Source organism: Rattus norvegicus, chromosome 9 (genome assembly GCF_021556685.1).
Source record: "Rattus norvegicus strain SHRSP/BbbUtx chromosome 9, alternate assembly SHRSP_T2T, whole genome shotgun sequence".
NCBI lineage: Eukaryota > Metazoa > Chordata > Mammalia > Rodentia > Muridae > Rattus > Rattus norvegicus.
The window spans coordinates 43,040,420-43,057,170 of NC_141542.1; the positions used below are offsets into that span (position 1 = coordinate 43,040,420).

The window sequence follows — 16,751 nt, forward strand, 5'->3', positions numbered from 1 at the left end:
TAGTTAGAACATAGTTAGAACATAGTTAGAACATAGTTAGAACATAGTTAGAATGTAGGCTGAGAACTTAGTTATACAAGTCAGTTCCATCTATGTAGAACTGTAAAATATCTATCTACAAATACTGCTTCCATTGATAAAATGACTACATACGAGGCATTAGTGAATAGATACAGCTCCTATTAGGATAAAAACCAGCCTATTCTCAACAGAGGCACAACGTTTTGAAATTAACAGTACAGCTTTTAACGCATAATGCAATTTATGCAAAATGTCAGATTAAGTTATAGCAAGAAAAGGAGAAACTTGATTCAGCTATTGGTGTAAATAAGACCATTTTGGTGACTGCACATGTCCTAATCATAAAAAGTAGCTGACTCAAGAAGGAGGTTTCACCAGGGAACGAGAGACTTGCAAATAAATTGCCACTGTTTTCCAACCACCTACCTGAAAATAAAGAAAGAAAAATGCTAATCCCAAAAATATAGTGTCTTATAGAGGTGTTTTCAGTGTTATTTGATAATGTATCGATCTGCCTTCAATTGTGGAACCTAACAAGTTAAACGTAGCAAACAAAGACACCATCTCTCTCTAAAACGGAGCTGTAAAATGTTTTTCCAACAGCAGGTGGCAATCTTTGTAAATCTGATGCAACCATTCTGTTTTGCCTTTGCAGATGAGTTGCATTTGTTGCACAGTTGACAGGCTGCAGTTGTGGACAGTTAATCAGCTTCCTCCGCTAAGACTGGTTCAGATAACTTCCCATATCAAGAAGGTCTTGCTTAAAATGCTTTCCTGCGCTAATGAAATTGCTCCTCTGGCAAAACAAATGTTTTTGTTTAAAGCTTGTCGATTCTCACGCAGTGCAGGGATTTCATTGTTAATCTGTCTAGGCGTCCTTCTCGGCAGAGTGCTGCCTGCCATTTGTCTCTTATCGTTCTGAATTCACATGGCCTGGAGAATTAGCAAAACTAATTTTAGATTTCATGCCGGAAGAAAACCCGCTGACAAATTGCAAAACTTCAAACTCAAGTTTCTGGACCAAAGAGAGAGATGGTTCCCTTGGGTAAAGGGGCTTGTTGCCTTGCCTAGGACCTCTCAGGATCTACAAGTAGGAAAGAGAGAACTGACTCCCCCAGGTTGTCCTCTGACCTCTCTACATATCTTGTGGCAGACCTAAACACCTCCCCCAATAATATAAACAAATTTAATAAATATAAAATTAAGACTCTAGTTTCTGATGTGTTTATTGGTATCAAACTTTGAAAATTCTTTTGGCATTTTAATTATAGAGAAATGCCATGTTTTGAGTCCTGGGCATCTCTCAGGCATCTTGCATTTTTAAACGGAGGCTGTTATTTTAGATGTTAATCAATAGCTTCAACACTGCACACAACGTCTGTAACCAGGTAGCCAAAGAGAATAGGAAACTTTTGTCTTGTTCTCACAAAACACGCTGGTGAAGAAAACTTAGGGAATAGATGGTTTTCAGCTCACAGTTTAATACAGTTCATCATGGAGGTGAAGTCAGGGCACCAGACGCCTGAAGTAGCTGACACATTACATCTGCAGTCCAGGTAGGGAGGTCGGGGGTAGCAGGACGTGCTCAGCTTCCTTTCTTATTATTTTAAATCAGGCAGAGAGAGGGGATCTTCCCACCCCAAATAACTTACTCAGAGATTTGTCTCTACAGTGATTCTACATGCTGTCATCTTGACAGATAAAATCCATTTCATATCTTCCATGTGTCACCTTAACACAAAACAAACGACTTTCAATACCTAACCTTACCTCCTGTCACCATAGCCTAGTGACTATCTCATCATGTAAAATACATTCAGTCCAACTTCAAAGTTCCCATAGTTTTGAACAGTCCTAATACTGTCCAAAAGTACAAAGTCCAAGTGTTACTGGAGACTCAAGGTGATGGCATGATGGGTGAGCTCCTATAAAATAAGAAAATTCAGACTTTCAAAACCAAACTAGCACAGAGAAGTATTCGGATTACAAAATAGAGAATGAAGAGATAGTAAGAAATGATGGGGCAAACCAACATGGAAACCCATATGCACAGATAACAAATCCTGCAACTTCATTTCAGCATCTGGGACTTCAGACAGAATCATGGGAGCTCCAAATGGCTTAAGAAGGCTAGCCTTTCCAGCCCTGCTGCTTATAACAAACCTAGCCTTCTCTCCTGGGCTGTCCCTGCTTCCTATCTACAGCCTTAATGGGTGGATGCTCCATGGTCTGACATCTGACCATCATAAGATCCCATCACAATGTAGGCTTTATCTTCACAGCATCATGAAGTGGCTTCTGGGGACCTTGTTGCCCTCAACCGGATACCTGGGTTGACAGTGTTGCCTGGGTTTTCATATCCCCTCAACCAGTACAAAGGTAGTGATACTACCAAGATGGTTCTGCCTGCTCAGGATGGTGATGGAGTCTCTTGGTACACACATCAGCTTTTGTGAGCTGACTCACAAAACTTCCCACATCAGATGCTCTCCAAGGATCCTCTCAGCAACATTTTCAGTTTAGGCTCCATGACTCAAATGAACATGTTCACTGGAAGGAGCCTTTGATGGGTAAGGTCTTATACTTAGGACATCCATGAGGTTGTCCCAGTGCAGAGTGACAAATTATTCTTCAATGTCCACACACTTTGCATCAACAAAGCATACAGTTTTGAATATCGCTCTGTTTCACTTAAAGTATCTCAACATTACCAACACCACCAACACCACCCCCATCATCATCATCGTCGTCGTCATCATCATCATCAACATCATCATCATTGTTACTAGTGTGAGTGTATATATCTGTGTTTGCCTCTGTGTGACTATGTATACATGCACATGATGCATGTGTTTCTGTGATGTGTCAATGCAGTAGCATGCACGCCATGAGTACGGACGGAGAGCAGAGAGCAGAGAGCAGAGGTTGAGGAGGAAGTTCTCTGCTTCCACTGTGGGCCTCATGGATAGAGTCCAGGTGACCAGGCTTACATAGAAAGCACTTTTATACACATTGACTCTCCTTTTTTCCCTTGCTTTCTCTGTGTGGACTTGAATGAGGGCAGTAGGCAGGAGCTGTGGCCCGGACTTGAAAGCTATCCTGTCTGAATTTCCTTCCACCAAATATGTTACCTTCAGCCTCACTCAATCCCTCAGGATATGGACATAATAAGTCACATCATTCGCCAGATGTTCATGCAGAATGTTGCGTGAATGGCCTCTAATCCAATTTCTGACGGTGCTCATTTTCACCTCTGAAACCTGATCAGGCTTCTACCGGCCACATTCCTTTCCATTGTGGACTTTTCTAAATTCCCACCCGTATGCCCCATGCTATGTTTATACTTTGATGGTTCCTCTAGGTAAATTTCAGAAACTATTTCACATCGCTCCCACTACCCAGTTCCAATGCCCTAAGAACCCCAAGGTCAAATTTATCACGACAATGACTACTTCTTAAGACTAAAGTTCTGTGTTGGTTGATAGTCACGTTGTTGGGACCACATTCTCTGACAAGAGCAATTTGAGAAAGAGTTCCTTTCGGCTCACCTGTTGGCTACAGTTTGAGGCAGCTGCTCACCTTGTATCCACAATCAGGAAACAGAGGGAGATGAATGCTGGAGCTGCCTTGCTTTCTCCTTTGTATTCAATCAGGATGGGGCTTCCCTCCTCAGTTAACCTAGTATGGATGGTTTCTCACAGACATGCCCAGTCTAAAGGTTTGTCTCCAATGTGACCCTACATCCCTTCAACTTACAATCAATCCCAAGCAGTACACCCATAAAATCAACACAACAGGGCCCTTATATCCTCTGAGTTCATGTCCTGGGCAAGTAGAAGACCAAGTGCTCACCTGTTTATGTTTGTCTCAGTTTCAGCTCTGGCATCATCCTAAAATCATGGGTTTTCACTTGTTTCCCAAGTTCTCAGTGTGTTACAATTATTTTAAGGAAAGAATCGGTATTCTAAAAGAAGTCTCTGCTAGAAATGAGTGAGGTCTGGGCAGCGTCTGACCATGTTAGCATCTGTGCTTACAAGCATGGTGTATTCATTAGCCACTGCATCTGATATTTCACTCATGATAAAATATTTTATGATTGAAAATTGGGAAAAAGTAGGTAAATGAGATGTCTAAGGCTATCCAACAATGAGTTATTAGTCTGTTATAAAAACAGAAACTGTATGAGTTTCACTAGTACCTTTTCATTTGCTTTTAGCACTGCAAAGTATTATGATTTAAGAATGTGTTTGTATTCCCCAATAAGCAAATTTCCTAAAAATAGTAGAAAATATACCATAATGATATAAATCATATACAACCTAGCTGTTCTCTTTTGTGGCTGCATTTGGGCTAGCATGTATTTCAATGTCGCTTTACAAACATATATTAAAACATATAGAACTGTTCTGACATATCAAGAGAATCTGTCATATATTATTTTAATAACCAGTGTATTGACATTTATTAGTATCAATCTTTTAATTCAGGAGGTGCTATGCTCAGTTGCATGTGCACTCGTGTGGACACACACACACACACACACACACACACACACACACACACACACACAGCAGGTCCTTCTTACCTGGGCACCGCTGCTCACTGCATCTTCGGATCTCTTCACTGGTCCCTTCACACTGCTGGCCGGTTACAGTCACGCCCTGACAAGTCCTCACTCTCCTCTCCCAGCCGCCATCACAGGACTTGGAACATCCACTCCAGTGACCCCACTGATTCCACTGACCGTTGGCTGAAAGAAAGGGGTTTGCTTAACAGTGGTAGATAGCAGCCACACACTGCTTTAGTAGCCTGTGAGTTTGAGGATATTAACAGCCCTTCAGCTGTTATTAGTTTACTGTCAGGAATAAACTTTGTCCAAGTATTCGATTTACTGGTCAAATCCTGTGCATTTTGTGACTAGAAGAATTATATGAGGGTGTCTGACTATTCAGATTCCCAGGGAACTTACTTTTAAAACCCGTCAGCCGAGTGCTAACTTTTATAAACTTAGTCGTCGTTGGACCTCAGCATCTCATGATTCTTCAGACTTGACTTTTGCAGTGTAAAATACACTAATTGGTTTTACCCATAAGACTGTACTAATAGCTTTCACTTTATGACTGTCTGGTGTAGCTCTTTGAGGTTTTACGGACGGTAGGTGTCATCTGTACACAGGAACTGGGCTTACCTGTGCACTCAGAGTTGTAGCACTCCCTGCTCTCTGCCCAGGGTCCTCTGCACTCAGAGCCTCCGTGAGCAGCGGCTGTGCACTGGCGGCTTCTCTGCTGTGTCCCATTAGAACAGGTCACTGAGCAGTGGCTCCATGAACTCCATTCCTGCCACTGTCCGTCAACTATCAAAGCAGAGAGAGAAGACGGCATGAGATGTCCCAGTGGGGAAGGCTATGCACGGAGCACAAGCTAACCGGAAAGACAAAACCTAATTAAAGCTTCTGCCTGTTTGCAATGTAGATCACTCTGCATGGGACTCCATTACTACTCTGCAAGACATTATTACTCTTTTACTTTTGTTTCTATTTCACTTTATGTACATTCCTTTATGATGGTTAATCTCGATTACCAACTTGATGTGGTTTAGAATCACCATGGTAATAAGTGTCTGAACATGTCTGTGAAGGATTGTCTGGATTAAACTGAGAAGACCCACAGTTCATGTGACTAGCACCGTTCTACTGACTGGGGCGCTGGACTGAGTAAAAAACAAGAAGGAAGCTGAGCAGTGTGCTCCTTCCTTTGTTTTTGGACTGGATACAATGAAAGGAGGTGATTCCTGTTCCTGGCCACACTCATTTCTTGGCATGCTGGTTAGATCTCTTGGGAAGGTAAATCCTGTTCTCCTTGACTTGTTTTTGTCAAGTATTGTACCATACATAGCAACAGGACCAGTAACTGATATCTCCATCCTATCATGTTTACATAGTGAACATATACGACCTTGAGCGAGGCTTTAGAATATAGAAGAACCAGGATAATGTGCTCAAAAGGAAACACTGGCCACAGATCGAACCACTCATGTTTTAGAAGAGCTGCTCCAAGACTAAACAATCGTGGGACTGTAATGGAGGCAGGGTTGAGGAAAGCTTCAACCCCAGATACCTCAGATGAGGACTGAAGGCTTTGGCTCTCTCTCCTCTCCCAACCTGGCACCAGAAAGTTGGCTGCCCCACTATAACCACAGTAAGACTTTACTATCATGACAGTTTTCAGGCCTCATTCTTTGAGCTTACAATGTTTTCCCCACTAATACCTCCTTACCCCTGAGTATGTGGATGAATTATCTTCTATGCACCTCTCCTGGTCAATTGTACATGGCTAAACAAAGCTTGCCCCAGAGACCCTGCTCAACTCCCCAGGGACATACTGCCCAATAAACTGAACCAGTTTTCCAAAACTGTTCCTGGGTTGCACCCACCCACTCACCCCTCTCCCTGGCTAAGTCTGTCTAACTTACAACCCAGTACAGTATACCTAGGGCTGCCTATCTCAAGTCAGAGAAACAAACACAGAGCATCAACTAGTGAGTGATGTGCACAATAAATAAAACATATATAATGTAATGTGTAATGCACAGGGTATTCAGAATCCTGTAAAATATAGATCCCTAGGAACTAGGATATCTTCCTCTGCAAACTGATGCTCAAAATAATCACTGAGAATAATGAGGAAATAAACAGGGTAAGAGTTGTCTGCAAAAGGACATGCAGAGGTCCTCAACAGAAGAAAGGTGGGCATTCCAAGAACAGGATGCAAGTTGCTTTATGGGGAATTCAGAGATGCCAGGGAAGAGAGGAAGCAGAGGAGGATAGTCCAAGACAGCAACTCAGTTTTACAACTGGGCTAAGATTTGGGGAAGAGGTTCTGGTCAGAGCTGGTATAGTTTGGGGAAAGCAAATTAGGAAAGCAATGGTGAGACTCTGAGCTGGGATAGCAGAGAGTTGGAAAGAACAGAAAGCTACCAAGAAGGGGTGTTCAGAGCAATTAAGGGAAGTCTCTGGGATCAAAGCATAGAAAACATATGATGACTTCCAGCTATCTTTGTCTGATGGCTGCACTTGACTCATCCTTAGAGTTTGGTCAGCTCCTCATCCACTCAAATGATTTTGAGAATAAGTTATCCAATCTGTGACTGGTGCTGATGAAAGAGATGAGACATCTTAGTTCCATCCTCAGCTATCTTAAATATACTGCACTACACATGTAACAAACCAAAAGGTCAAAGGCCAAAATGTTCTTCACAGGGTACATGAGTTTTGCGGGGTTTCACAGGATCTTATCTGTATGAGGGAATTGATAGAATGGTGGGACTTGAGGAATTTACACAAAAGGGACAGACTGACGGGTGCTACAAAACAAAGCACAGGGTTTAACTAGAAGCACCTTATTAAAATGAAAATTAGTATATAAATGTGTTCATAGATGGAGGCCTATTTGGTCCAGAACTACACCATGGTCCTTAGTGAGTTCGATTATACCTAAAAGGGAAGTTAGCATCAACCATATGTTCTATCAGAAGCTAATATTGCTGTGAACATCCTTCCAAGCAAACCAAGACTGACAGAACGAGTAGGTAATTCCAACCTAATTTCAAGTCTCACATGTAGCTACTATATAGGGTTCTTTAATAGATATCTAGCTGTACTTAATAAACCCTAGGTGAGATTTAACACACACAAAGTGCCAATTTAATTACCCTGTTGATGTAATTTTAGCATCTCATTTTGTTAAAAGTACCTGATACAATCTTATCTGCTCATGTAGTATGCTCACTAGACAAAACATTCTAGTGAGTGAATAGTACATTATAAATCAATGTAGCCTCTGTTTTGGGCTTTAAAGCAGAATGTAGATTTTTGCTTTTGAAAGAAAAAAAATACTCAAATTTTCCATTATGAACCTTTACTGTTCCAAGCAATTCGAGAATGACTGCAAACATTTAGATTCATAACTTGTAATTTATATTGTATTTGACAAAGCACAGTATAGGTTGACACTTAACACTCAATACCTGGAAAACAAAGCTAGTGTAGATAAATTAGATGATGTCAATTTAATTAAGCCAAGAGAGAACTGCAGTGTGTGGCATCCTTATAGATTCAGATTTGAGGTAATTCTTAAGCATGTTTCATCATTACTGTTACAGTTATATATTCTTGATCAAAACAAAAGATAACAATAAAACATCAAAACACAGCACAATGAAACTTATATACATTTAGGCACACACACACACACACACACACACACACACACACACACACACACACAGAGAGAGAGAGAGAGATACATACCAGTATACTCAGCTACAAAGAGATTTAAAAAAGAATGAACAAGTTAAAAATCGACATGAAAAAGAAGCTGGTCTGACTATTATTTTGTTTCTATAAGAACCATAACATGTTCATAGCAGCCTTATTTATTATAGTCAGAAGTTGGAAATAATCCAGATGTCCCTCAACAGAAGAATGGACACAGAAAATGTGCAACATCTACACAATGGAGTACTACTCAGCTATTAAAAACAATGACTGCATGAAATTCATAATCAAATGGATGGAACTAGAAAAATATCCTGAGTGAGGTAACCCAATCACAAAAGAACACACATGGTATAGACTCACTGATAAGCGGATATTAGCTCAAAGGCTCAGAATACCCAAGGTACAATTCACAAACTACATGAAGCTCAAGAAGAAGGAAGACCAAAGTGTGGATGCTTCAGACCTTTTTTTAGAAGGGGGAAGAAAAATACTCACAGGAGGAAATATGGAGACAAAGTGTGGAGCAGTGACTGAAGGAAAGGCCATCCAGGGACTGCCCCACATGGGGATGCATCCCATATACAGCCACCAAACCCAGACACTATTGCAGATGCCAAGAAGTGCATTCTGACAGGAGCCTGGTATAGTTGTGTGCTGAGAGGCTCTGCAAGAGCCTTACAAATACAGAGGCAGACGCTCACAGCCAACCATTGAACTGAGAACAGGGTCCCCAGTGAAGGAGTTGGAGAAAGGACTAAAATAGCTGACAGGGTTTGCAACCTCATAAGAACACAGTATCAACCAACCAGACTCCCCAGAGCTCCCAGAGACTAAACCACCATCCCAAGAGAACACAGGAATGGACCTATGGCCCCATTCGCATATGTAGCAGAGGATGGCTTTGTCAGGCATCAATGGGAGGATAAGCGCTTGATCCTGTGAAGGCTGGATACCCCATGTAGGGGAATGTCAGGGCAGGGAGGTGGGAGTGAGTGAGTGGGTGGGTGAGGGAGCATCCTCATAGATGTAGGGGGGTTGCGATAGAGGGTTTCTGGAGGGAAAACCAGGACATGGGATAACATTTAAAATGTAAATAAAATATGCAATGAAAGAAATAAAGAAAAAGAAACAAAAAGAAGCATAAAAAGATCTTTCTGGAAACAGATCAGGAAAATGAGAGCATGTGCCTGTGGATAGTTTGACTTATGTTTTACTTCAAAGAAGATGCTGTCTTGCAATCAGTTAAAAATTAAACCTATCAATATCATCCCTTCATAATGCAAGTTGTTCAATGCTTGCTAATAGTGTACATAGTTTTGGTTTTACATAATGTTCAAGGAGGAGATAATATTAGGAACTTGGGAGACATTTTGAGGTTAAACTTTGTCAAAACACCCATTGATCACATATTTGAGGTGCAACTGGGTTTGTTTACAAATTCAGTTACACAATACCTAATTCAAATTGAAGATATATAAATCACTTTAACTTGGACTTTTACTTCTGCTTTACATCATGAACTGGAAGTTCATTTTATTGAATATTAGCTGAGCTCCTGTGAAATAATTGACTTGATAATGTAACTCATGGCATATAAAAAGAAGAAGAAACGATACAAGTCTGGTACAACATTCTGTTGTGTGTTCTTTCCGTGTGTTGGTTATATTGATAGAGAAGCAGAAAGGTGAGGAATGAGGAAACTCTGGCATAGATCACAGATACACATGGATTTCTTTAGTGCCCGAGTGTGGGACCACCATACTATTAGATTTTCTATTATTTGTTTTGAGTTTCACATCATGTCCTCACACCTAAAAATATTAATTACTATGCTCTTTTAATAACCTTTGCTCCTTGTTAATCCAGGAGCTGGTCATCTTATTGGGCTCAATGGGAAACAATGGGTCACAAGTTTCTGGGAAGTAGAAATTAAATTCTCTTTTATACTTTTAAGTATCTCAAATAGAGAGAGTACATTATCTTTCATGGGTAAATGCTGGGATATTTAAAGTTAAAAGACATGGATTCATATATGGGCTACTATTAATTTAAAAATTACATTTTTATTGGTACTAGAGAAAGTAAGTGGATAACTGTGTTATCTGAAGTTTAACTGGGGAGACAAGTGGTAAAGAAATTGATTCTCTTTCAATACCCACAAGCAGCACTTGACCTGCTCTAATAGAAGGCAGCAGACCAATGTCTCTCCTTCCCTAGAATCAGTTCAATAAATCTGTGAGTTTCTTAGACAGATAAGATGAATCTGACAGAGTCATTGTGACCCAAGAAATCTCAGTAAATATCAATGATTTTGTTCTATTATAAAACTATTTCTGCGAAACTCTGATTCATATCTTGGTATTCTGAGATGAAAATTGTTCCCTGGTAAGTAAGTTAGTAAAACAGAAAACTCTAAAACCTTAGTGAAGGCTAATAGGGCACTATTAACTAAAGGGTACCAGAGAAGTTATGGTGTAGCTGGTAATGTGCTACTGGATTATGGGACAACTGTGGCTGACTATGATTGACCAAGCTTTGCTCTCATGATCTTATCTTATCTAGCTGACTATGGAAAGAGGAGGGGTTTCACCTTGAAGTTGTGAAAACATTGTGGTAAGTAGAACAACACCATGGAGATTCCCTATCTGGTCTTTTGGGAAATAAGAATGGCAGATTCCCAATTACTAAAATGTGAAATCAATGCAAGAGTTATTGTAACTCTGTACACTTGCAAACTCTTAAGGCCAGGAAAATGTGTGTCTTGGAAAAGAGAGAAAGTTATGGATGAATCACAAAACCAAAAAGTATAGAAGACACTCAGCTGAGGTATGCGAGCGGGAAATCATAAGAAACCAAAGGCCATATGAGCAAGGAAGACATGAAGCTATGAGTAAATTGGTAAGAAGACACATGGAATAATGTGTCTTTATTTAAAACTTAAGTAATTGTGTTGTTTTGTGATAGACAAATTTTACCCAGGCAGGAATAATGAGAGTACGAGGAATTAGGGCTCTCTACTATGGTCTAGGAAAGGCAAACAGTAGATGAGATTCTCTGGAAGATGAAATAACAGAAACAATAATAAAGAATCAGTCTAATGCTTCGCTAAATCATATTGATACAAAGAAGATTATTTTATTGGTCTCTTTGACCAGTTATCAAACAAATGAGAAATACACAGCATGCAAAAGAACTTCTTGTGTTTATGATATTGAATTTAGATGAGTATACAGATGTTATTGCATTAAGCGAACTTTGATTCAAACTATGCCTCAGGTGAAGAAATGAGTATATAGTTCAGAATGACAGAGAGAGCCCTATTTTGCTTCACAGGATCTATGTCAGGCAGCTTACCACCACCTGACATTCCCAATCTAGAAGGATTCAACAGCTCTGGCCTCCAGAACACCTGTACACATACACACACACACACACACACACACACACACACACACACACACATACACACACAGAGACAGACACACACTGACACACACACACACCAGCTAAAATAATTTTAAAATTAAATTTAAGAAATGGTATCTCTACAGTTTAAAACTAGTTTTTTAAATACCATGTTGTTTACAATTAACTCATCTTAATGCTAAAGGTTTCCAGAGGCTAAAAGTGAAAGACACAATAAGATACTCAGTACACTGGGTTACTGAGTAGCAGGAGCAGCCATACCTCCACCCATAGATTGAAATAGATTGAAATCACAATCAGAAGGAAAAGGCAACAGGAGGTCAAGGATTACATCAATAATAAATTAAAAGAATTCCTCAAACCCCCGAAGATAGAGATACAGTGTAGCAATGCCTCACACACCTTAGGGATGAAGAAGAGGAAGCTCATAACTTCTATACCAAATAAAGCCTGGATTCCTGAGGTAAATAGCTTAGCACTGCTGCTTGGAGAAGCAAACAAAGGAGAACCAACTAATCCCAGATTTATTAGAAGGAAGGAAATAAGAGATATGTTGGCAGAAAGAACTGAAACAAGCAAGGGAAGAGAACAGCGCCGAAGATTATTAAGACAAAGGAATGGCTATTTGCAAAGGAAACAAAGTAGATTAACCATAAGCCACACTAAGTAGAAACAAGGCCCAAATATATAAAACAAGCGATGCAACGGGAGACATTACAAAATGTACCTCAGAAATTAAAGGGAAAATTAGAGAATATTGTAAACAACCATAAATGGCAACAACATAGCCTGACCCAGAGAGGTGGACAAACATATGACATACATCTTATCAAGAATGAGTAACAAGAAACAGAAAAGCTAAACACAATCAAAACTAAAGACAATGAATAAATAATAAATCTTTCTGAATAAACAAACAGTGAAAACAAGCCAAACCAAATTAAATGTCACTACTGAGCTCTAGCAAACAGTTGAAGAATTACTAAATGTTTTCAAATAATTATGTGGAATTACGGAAGAAAGAATTCCTAAAAAACGGTGGTAATTTTGATAAAAATGCACCCCACCCTGCACACACCAATAAGCTTACTTATATATTTGAATGCTTAGACGCCAAGGAGTAGAACTCTTTGAAAGGATTAGAAGGATTGAGAGATGTGCCTTGTTGGAATAAGTGTGGTCTTATTGGAGTTCTTGTGGCCTTGTTGGGGGAACTGTGTCACTGACAGTGGGCCTATGTCAGGCCCAGTCTTTCTCTGTCTGTCTACAGCTCAGGATATGCAGTTCTAAGCTATTCCACCAGTGCCATGTTTTCAGCCATGTTCCCTACCACAATGATAATGGACTAAACCTCTGACACTGTAAATGAGCTCTCCTTTAAATGCTTTCCTTTATAAGAGTCACCTTGGTTTTGGTATAGCTACAGAAAAATGGATAAAGTGATAAAGATAAAAATACTCTACAAATCTGCCATCACTCCCCTATTAAAGCAAGAAAACACACACACACACACACACACACACACACACACCACCACCACCACCACCACCAAAGGAGGCTCTTGGGCTAATTTTCCTTTTCAAATGTAGATAAAAATTATTCAGCAAAAATAGTTTGAGAATATAGAAAATCAATTATAATAGCACATTGAAATTAATTAGCATGCTCTAATTGGATCTATTCCTGTGATGGAGTGCGGATCAGCATAATTGAGTCTGTAAACATGGCATCCCACATCAGGAGAATGAATGAAGGAAAGAAACTATACTACTATCTCAAGAGCAGCAGAAGGCATTTGGCAAAATCCAACATCCCTGTCAGATAGAAGCACTTAATGTATCAAGCATAGGAGGAAGGTATTTCAACATAATAGATAGAGGGTATGTTAAACTGTAGGATGATGTCACAACTTAATATAAAGAGGGTACTCAACATTATAGAACGAGGGTACCTCAATATAATAAAAGCCACACAATATAAGCAAACAGCTAAAATGGAACTAAATGGATAGGGGAAACGTAAAACATTGTCTCTTAGATCTTTAAGAAGACAAGGGAACTAGCCTTTTCTACATGTTTTTACCATAGAGTTGGAAGTCCAGACAAGAAAGAAAGAAAAAGAAAGAAACACATACTCAGAACAAATAAGTCAAATTCTTAGTGTTCGTGGAAGGTCTTCTAAAGATAAAAACCAAAGATTCTCTCAGAAAAAGAATTAGACCTAATAAAAGGCCTTTGCAACATTGATGCTTCTTACAAAAGCAACATAGAAAATTCAGCAGTGATGTTAAACATCAATAGCAAAATATCTGAAAAAGATTGAACGAGCCATTGCCATTTATAGAGACCACAAGGCAATATCCAGGAACAAATTGAATGGAAGAGGTAAGAGTTCTCTGCAATGAAAATTTTAGAGCACTCCTAAAGGAAATCGAAGAGTACATATAGCAAAAAAAGCCATCCTGAGTTTGCGGATGATGAATATTGCCAAAATGTTCACAGCATCCAAAATGATTTACAGTTTCAACACAAACCTTACTGTGATAATTAATATTGAGAGGGTCGACTTGATGGGATTTGACACAACAATGGAAACCGGGCATGTCTGTGATAGACAGTCTAGATTATGTTATTGTCAATGGGAAGACCTAAATATGGGCAGTACCATTCCACAGGCAGAATTCCTGGACTGAGTGAAAGGGAAAGGGTGCACTAAGCATTAGTACTGTCGTTCCCTGCTTTCCGACTGTAGATACAATAGGACCAGAGGTGTTAGGCTCCTGGCATCAACTATTTCCCTGCCACAGTGAACTTGGCGTAGACAAGTTCTTGAATGTAGTAAGCAGGGAATCAATGGGTTATTCAGGTGTGAGGTTGGAATAAAAGAATGAGAAGCTAAATGTGGACAGCGGAGGCCTCTCATGTGGTTTAAGAGAGGAGCAAAGGGTATACCAGGACCTGGCTTAGGTGTTATGAATGAGTATTTGAGTAAAGAATCTGGCTGTATTTAATCCATGGCCACAGAGGACTTTAGAGAGACTAAATTTAGAGGTGATGGACTTAATTATTTGGGTGAGAGAATTTCAAGGAATGTTAGTTTTTGGGCAGTGTTATGATTAATGATCACTGCTCCAATCTTATCATATAGTGAGAGAGGGGAGGAGGTAGAAGAAAAGATGAGAAATTTATGAAGTTGTGAAAGGATAGGTGATAAGAAAACAGTTGAAAATTTGAACAAGAGGGGTGCAGAGAACTAGACATGTGTACATGTTAAACAGATTAGTGTTATGAAAGAGAAACAGTGTCTTGCACTGGGATGACAGAATGGTATCTGGAGGACTCGATCCCGCCCACAGAAGCCTCATCTAATGAGAATGCTTGATCACTTAAACGGAGACTGCAGCTGAAGGGTTTCTCTTCATAAGAAACAGTCACACTGGAAAGTACACAAGATGAGAACAGAGAGGCCAGTGAAGCTGTGATCTAAGAGGGAGATGCCCTACCCTGAGCCGATGGATGCTTTGGTACACTGTCTGCATGATGCTAGTCTTGAGGGCTTGGCGGATGGGAAACAGAAGGAATTACATAACTTGTACACATATCTAGGGAGATGCAGAGGCCAAACATTTTGCCAGAATTGAGTCCCTTAAGGGTGCCCCAAAAGACCACTTTATGAAACTGTAAAAATGGAGTCCATGATGCAATACTGAATCTCAGATATCACAGATACCAGGACAGTGAGATGTCTGCCGATGAAGGCTGCAGACGTGAGGAAGTATTTGGCGCAAGAGGTAGGTGATATGTGTTTAAGTCAGCAGAGATGGAAGACTGGTGCTACATAAGACATTTGGAGGAGGCCACATGATTCTATCACAAGACTGAGATGACATGCATGGAGCTGCAGGAATTCTGTTTGCCTTGATGGGGCAAACTAAAGAGTCAAATAACTTCCCTATGCCCCATTCTTCTTGTTTTGGAAATGGAATGTTTATTTTTGTCTTGGATATCAGAAATATTAAGGCTGTTTGTATTTTACAATTTAAACATTTATTTACTGGTTTTTATGGCATGCATATGCCACATATGTATGAGCGTGTGGAGATAAGACCACTAGACCAGTTAGTTCTCTCCTTCCATTATATATGTTTTAGGGATAGAACTGAGGTCACTGGGCTTGGCAGTATGCACTTTTATCTTCTGAACCATCTTGCTGGTCCCCATGTCTTATTTTATTGGAGTGTATATTAAGAGATTTTTTAAGGCTTAAATGAAAGTTGGACTTTGCACTTGCAAACAGTGTTGAAAAATTTAAAGACAAGGAGACCTTTAAGATTGAACTGAGTATGCATTTTGCATTTTGAGTTATCCGCATGGGCACAAGGAGTGGGAGTCTAGCTTGATATAATATGATCTATGGTATGATAAAATCAATTAAGTGGTAGAGCTATGATGCTGAATCTTGGTTGTCAAGTTGGTAGGATTTAAACTCATAGAGGGTGGGGTGGGAGTGGCAATCTCTTGGCATGCTGGTGAAAGATTATCTGGATCAGCTTATGCTAGGTAAGCAGACTCACATTAAATTTAAAACCATGAGGCTATGTCCTAGTCTGAAAACAAAGACAAAGGCAAGCTGAGCAATAGCATTACTTGTCCCGTTTCCTGACTGTGGATGTAACATGGCTGCCTCTAGCTTCTGGGGAAACTAAGAATTTTCCCATCATGATAAACTACTGTGCTTGTGAACTTCGAGGCAAAATACATTCCTCCTTTATAAAGTTTCCTTCATCAGGCTTTTTCTTTTTTTTTTTACAACAGGCAACTGAAACACATAGAGAAATATCAATGCCACCTTTCACAGAACTAGAAAAAGCAATTTTAACATTTCAGTGGACCACTAAAACCACAAACACCAAAGCACTCTTGATTAAAAAGCGAGCCAAGAAATATCATTGTATTCTGCTTTCAAAATGTGTTAGATGGCTACAATAGTCAAAACAGCGTGAAATTAGCATAAACACAAGGCTAAC

General features: G+C 39.8%; 1 protein-coding gene across 5 annotated transcripts in view; it reads right to left on the reverse strand.

The window, feature by feature from the left end:
• The window catches only part of Adgrb3 (adhesion G protein-coupled receptor B3), a 726,584-nt gene that overhangs the window by 440,404 nt on the left and 269,429 nt on the right, over positions 1-16,751 (reverse strand). For all 5 annotated transcript variants that reach the window (NM_001106898.1, XM_087565138.1, XM_087565136.1 and 2 more), the window contains 2 exon segments: positions 4,607-4,771; positions 5,210-5,374. In NM_001106898.1, the coding sequence (NP_001100368.1) occupies positions 4,607-4,771; positions 5,210-5,374 (330 nt within the window).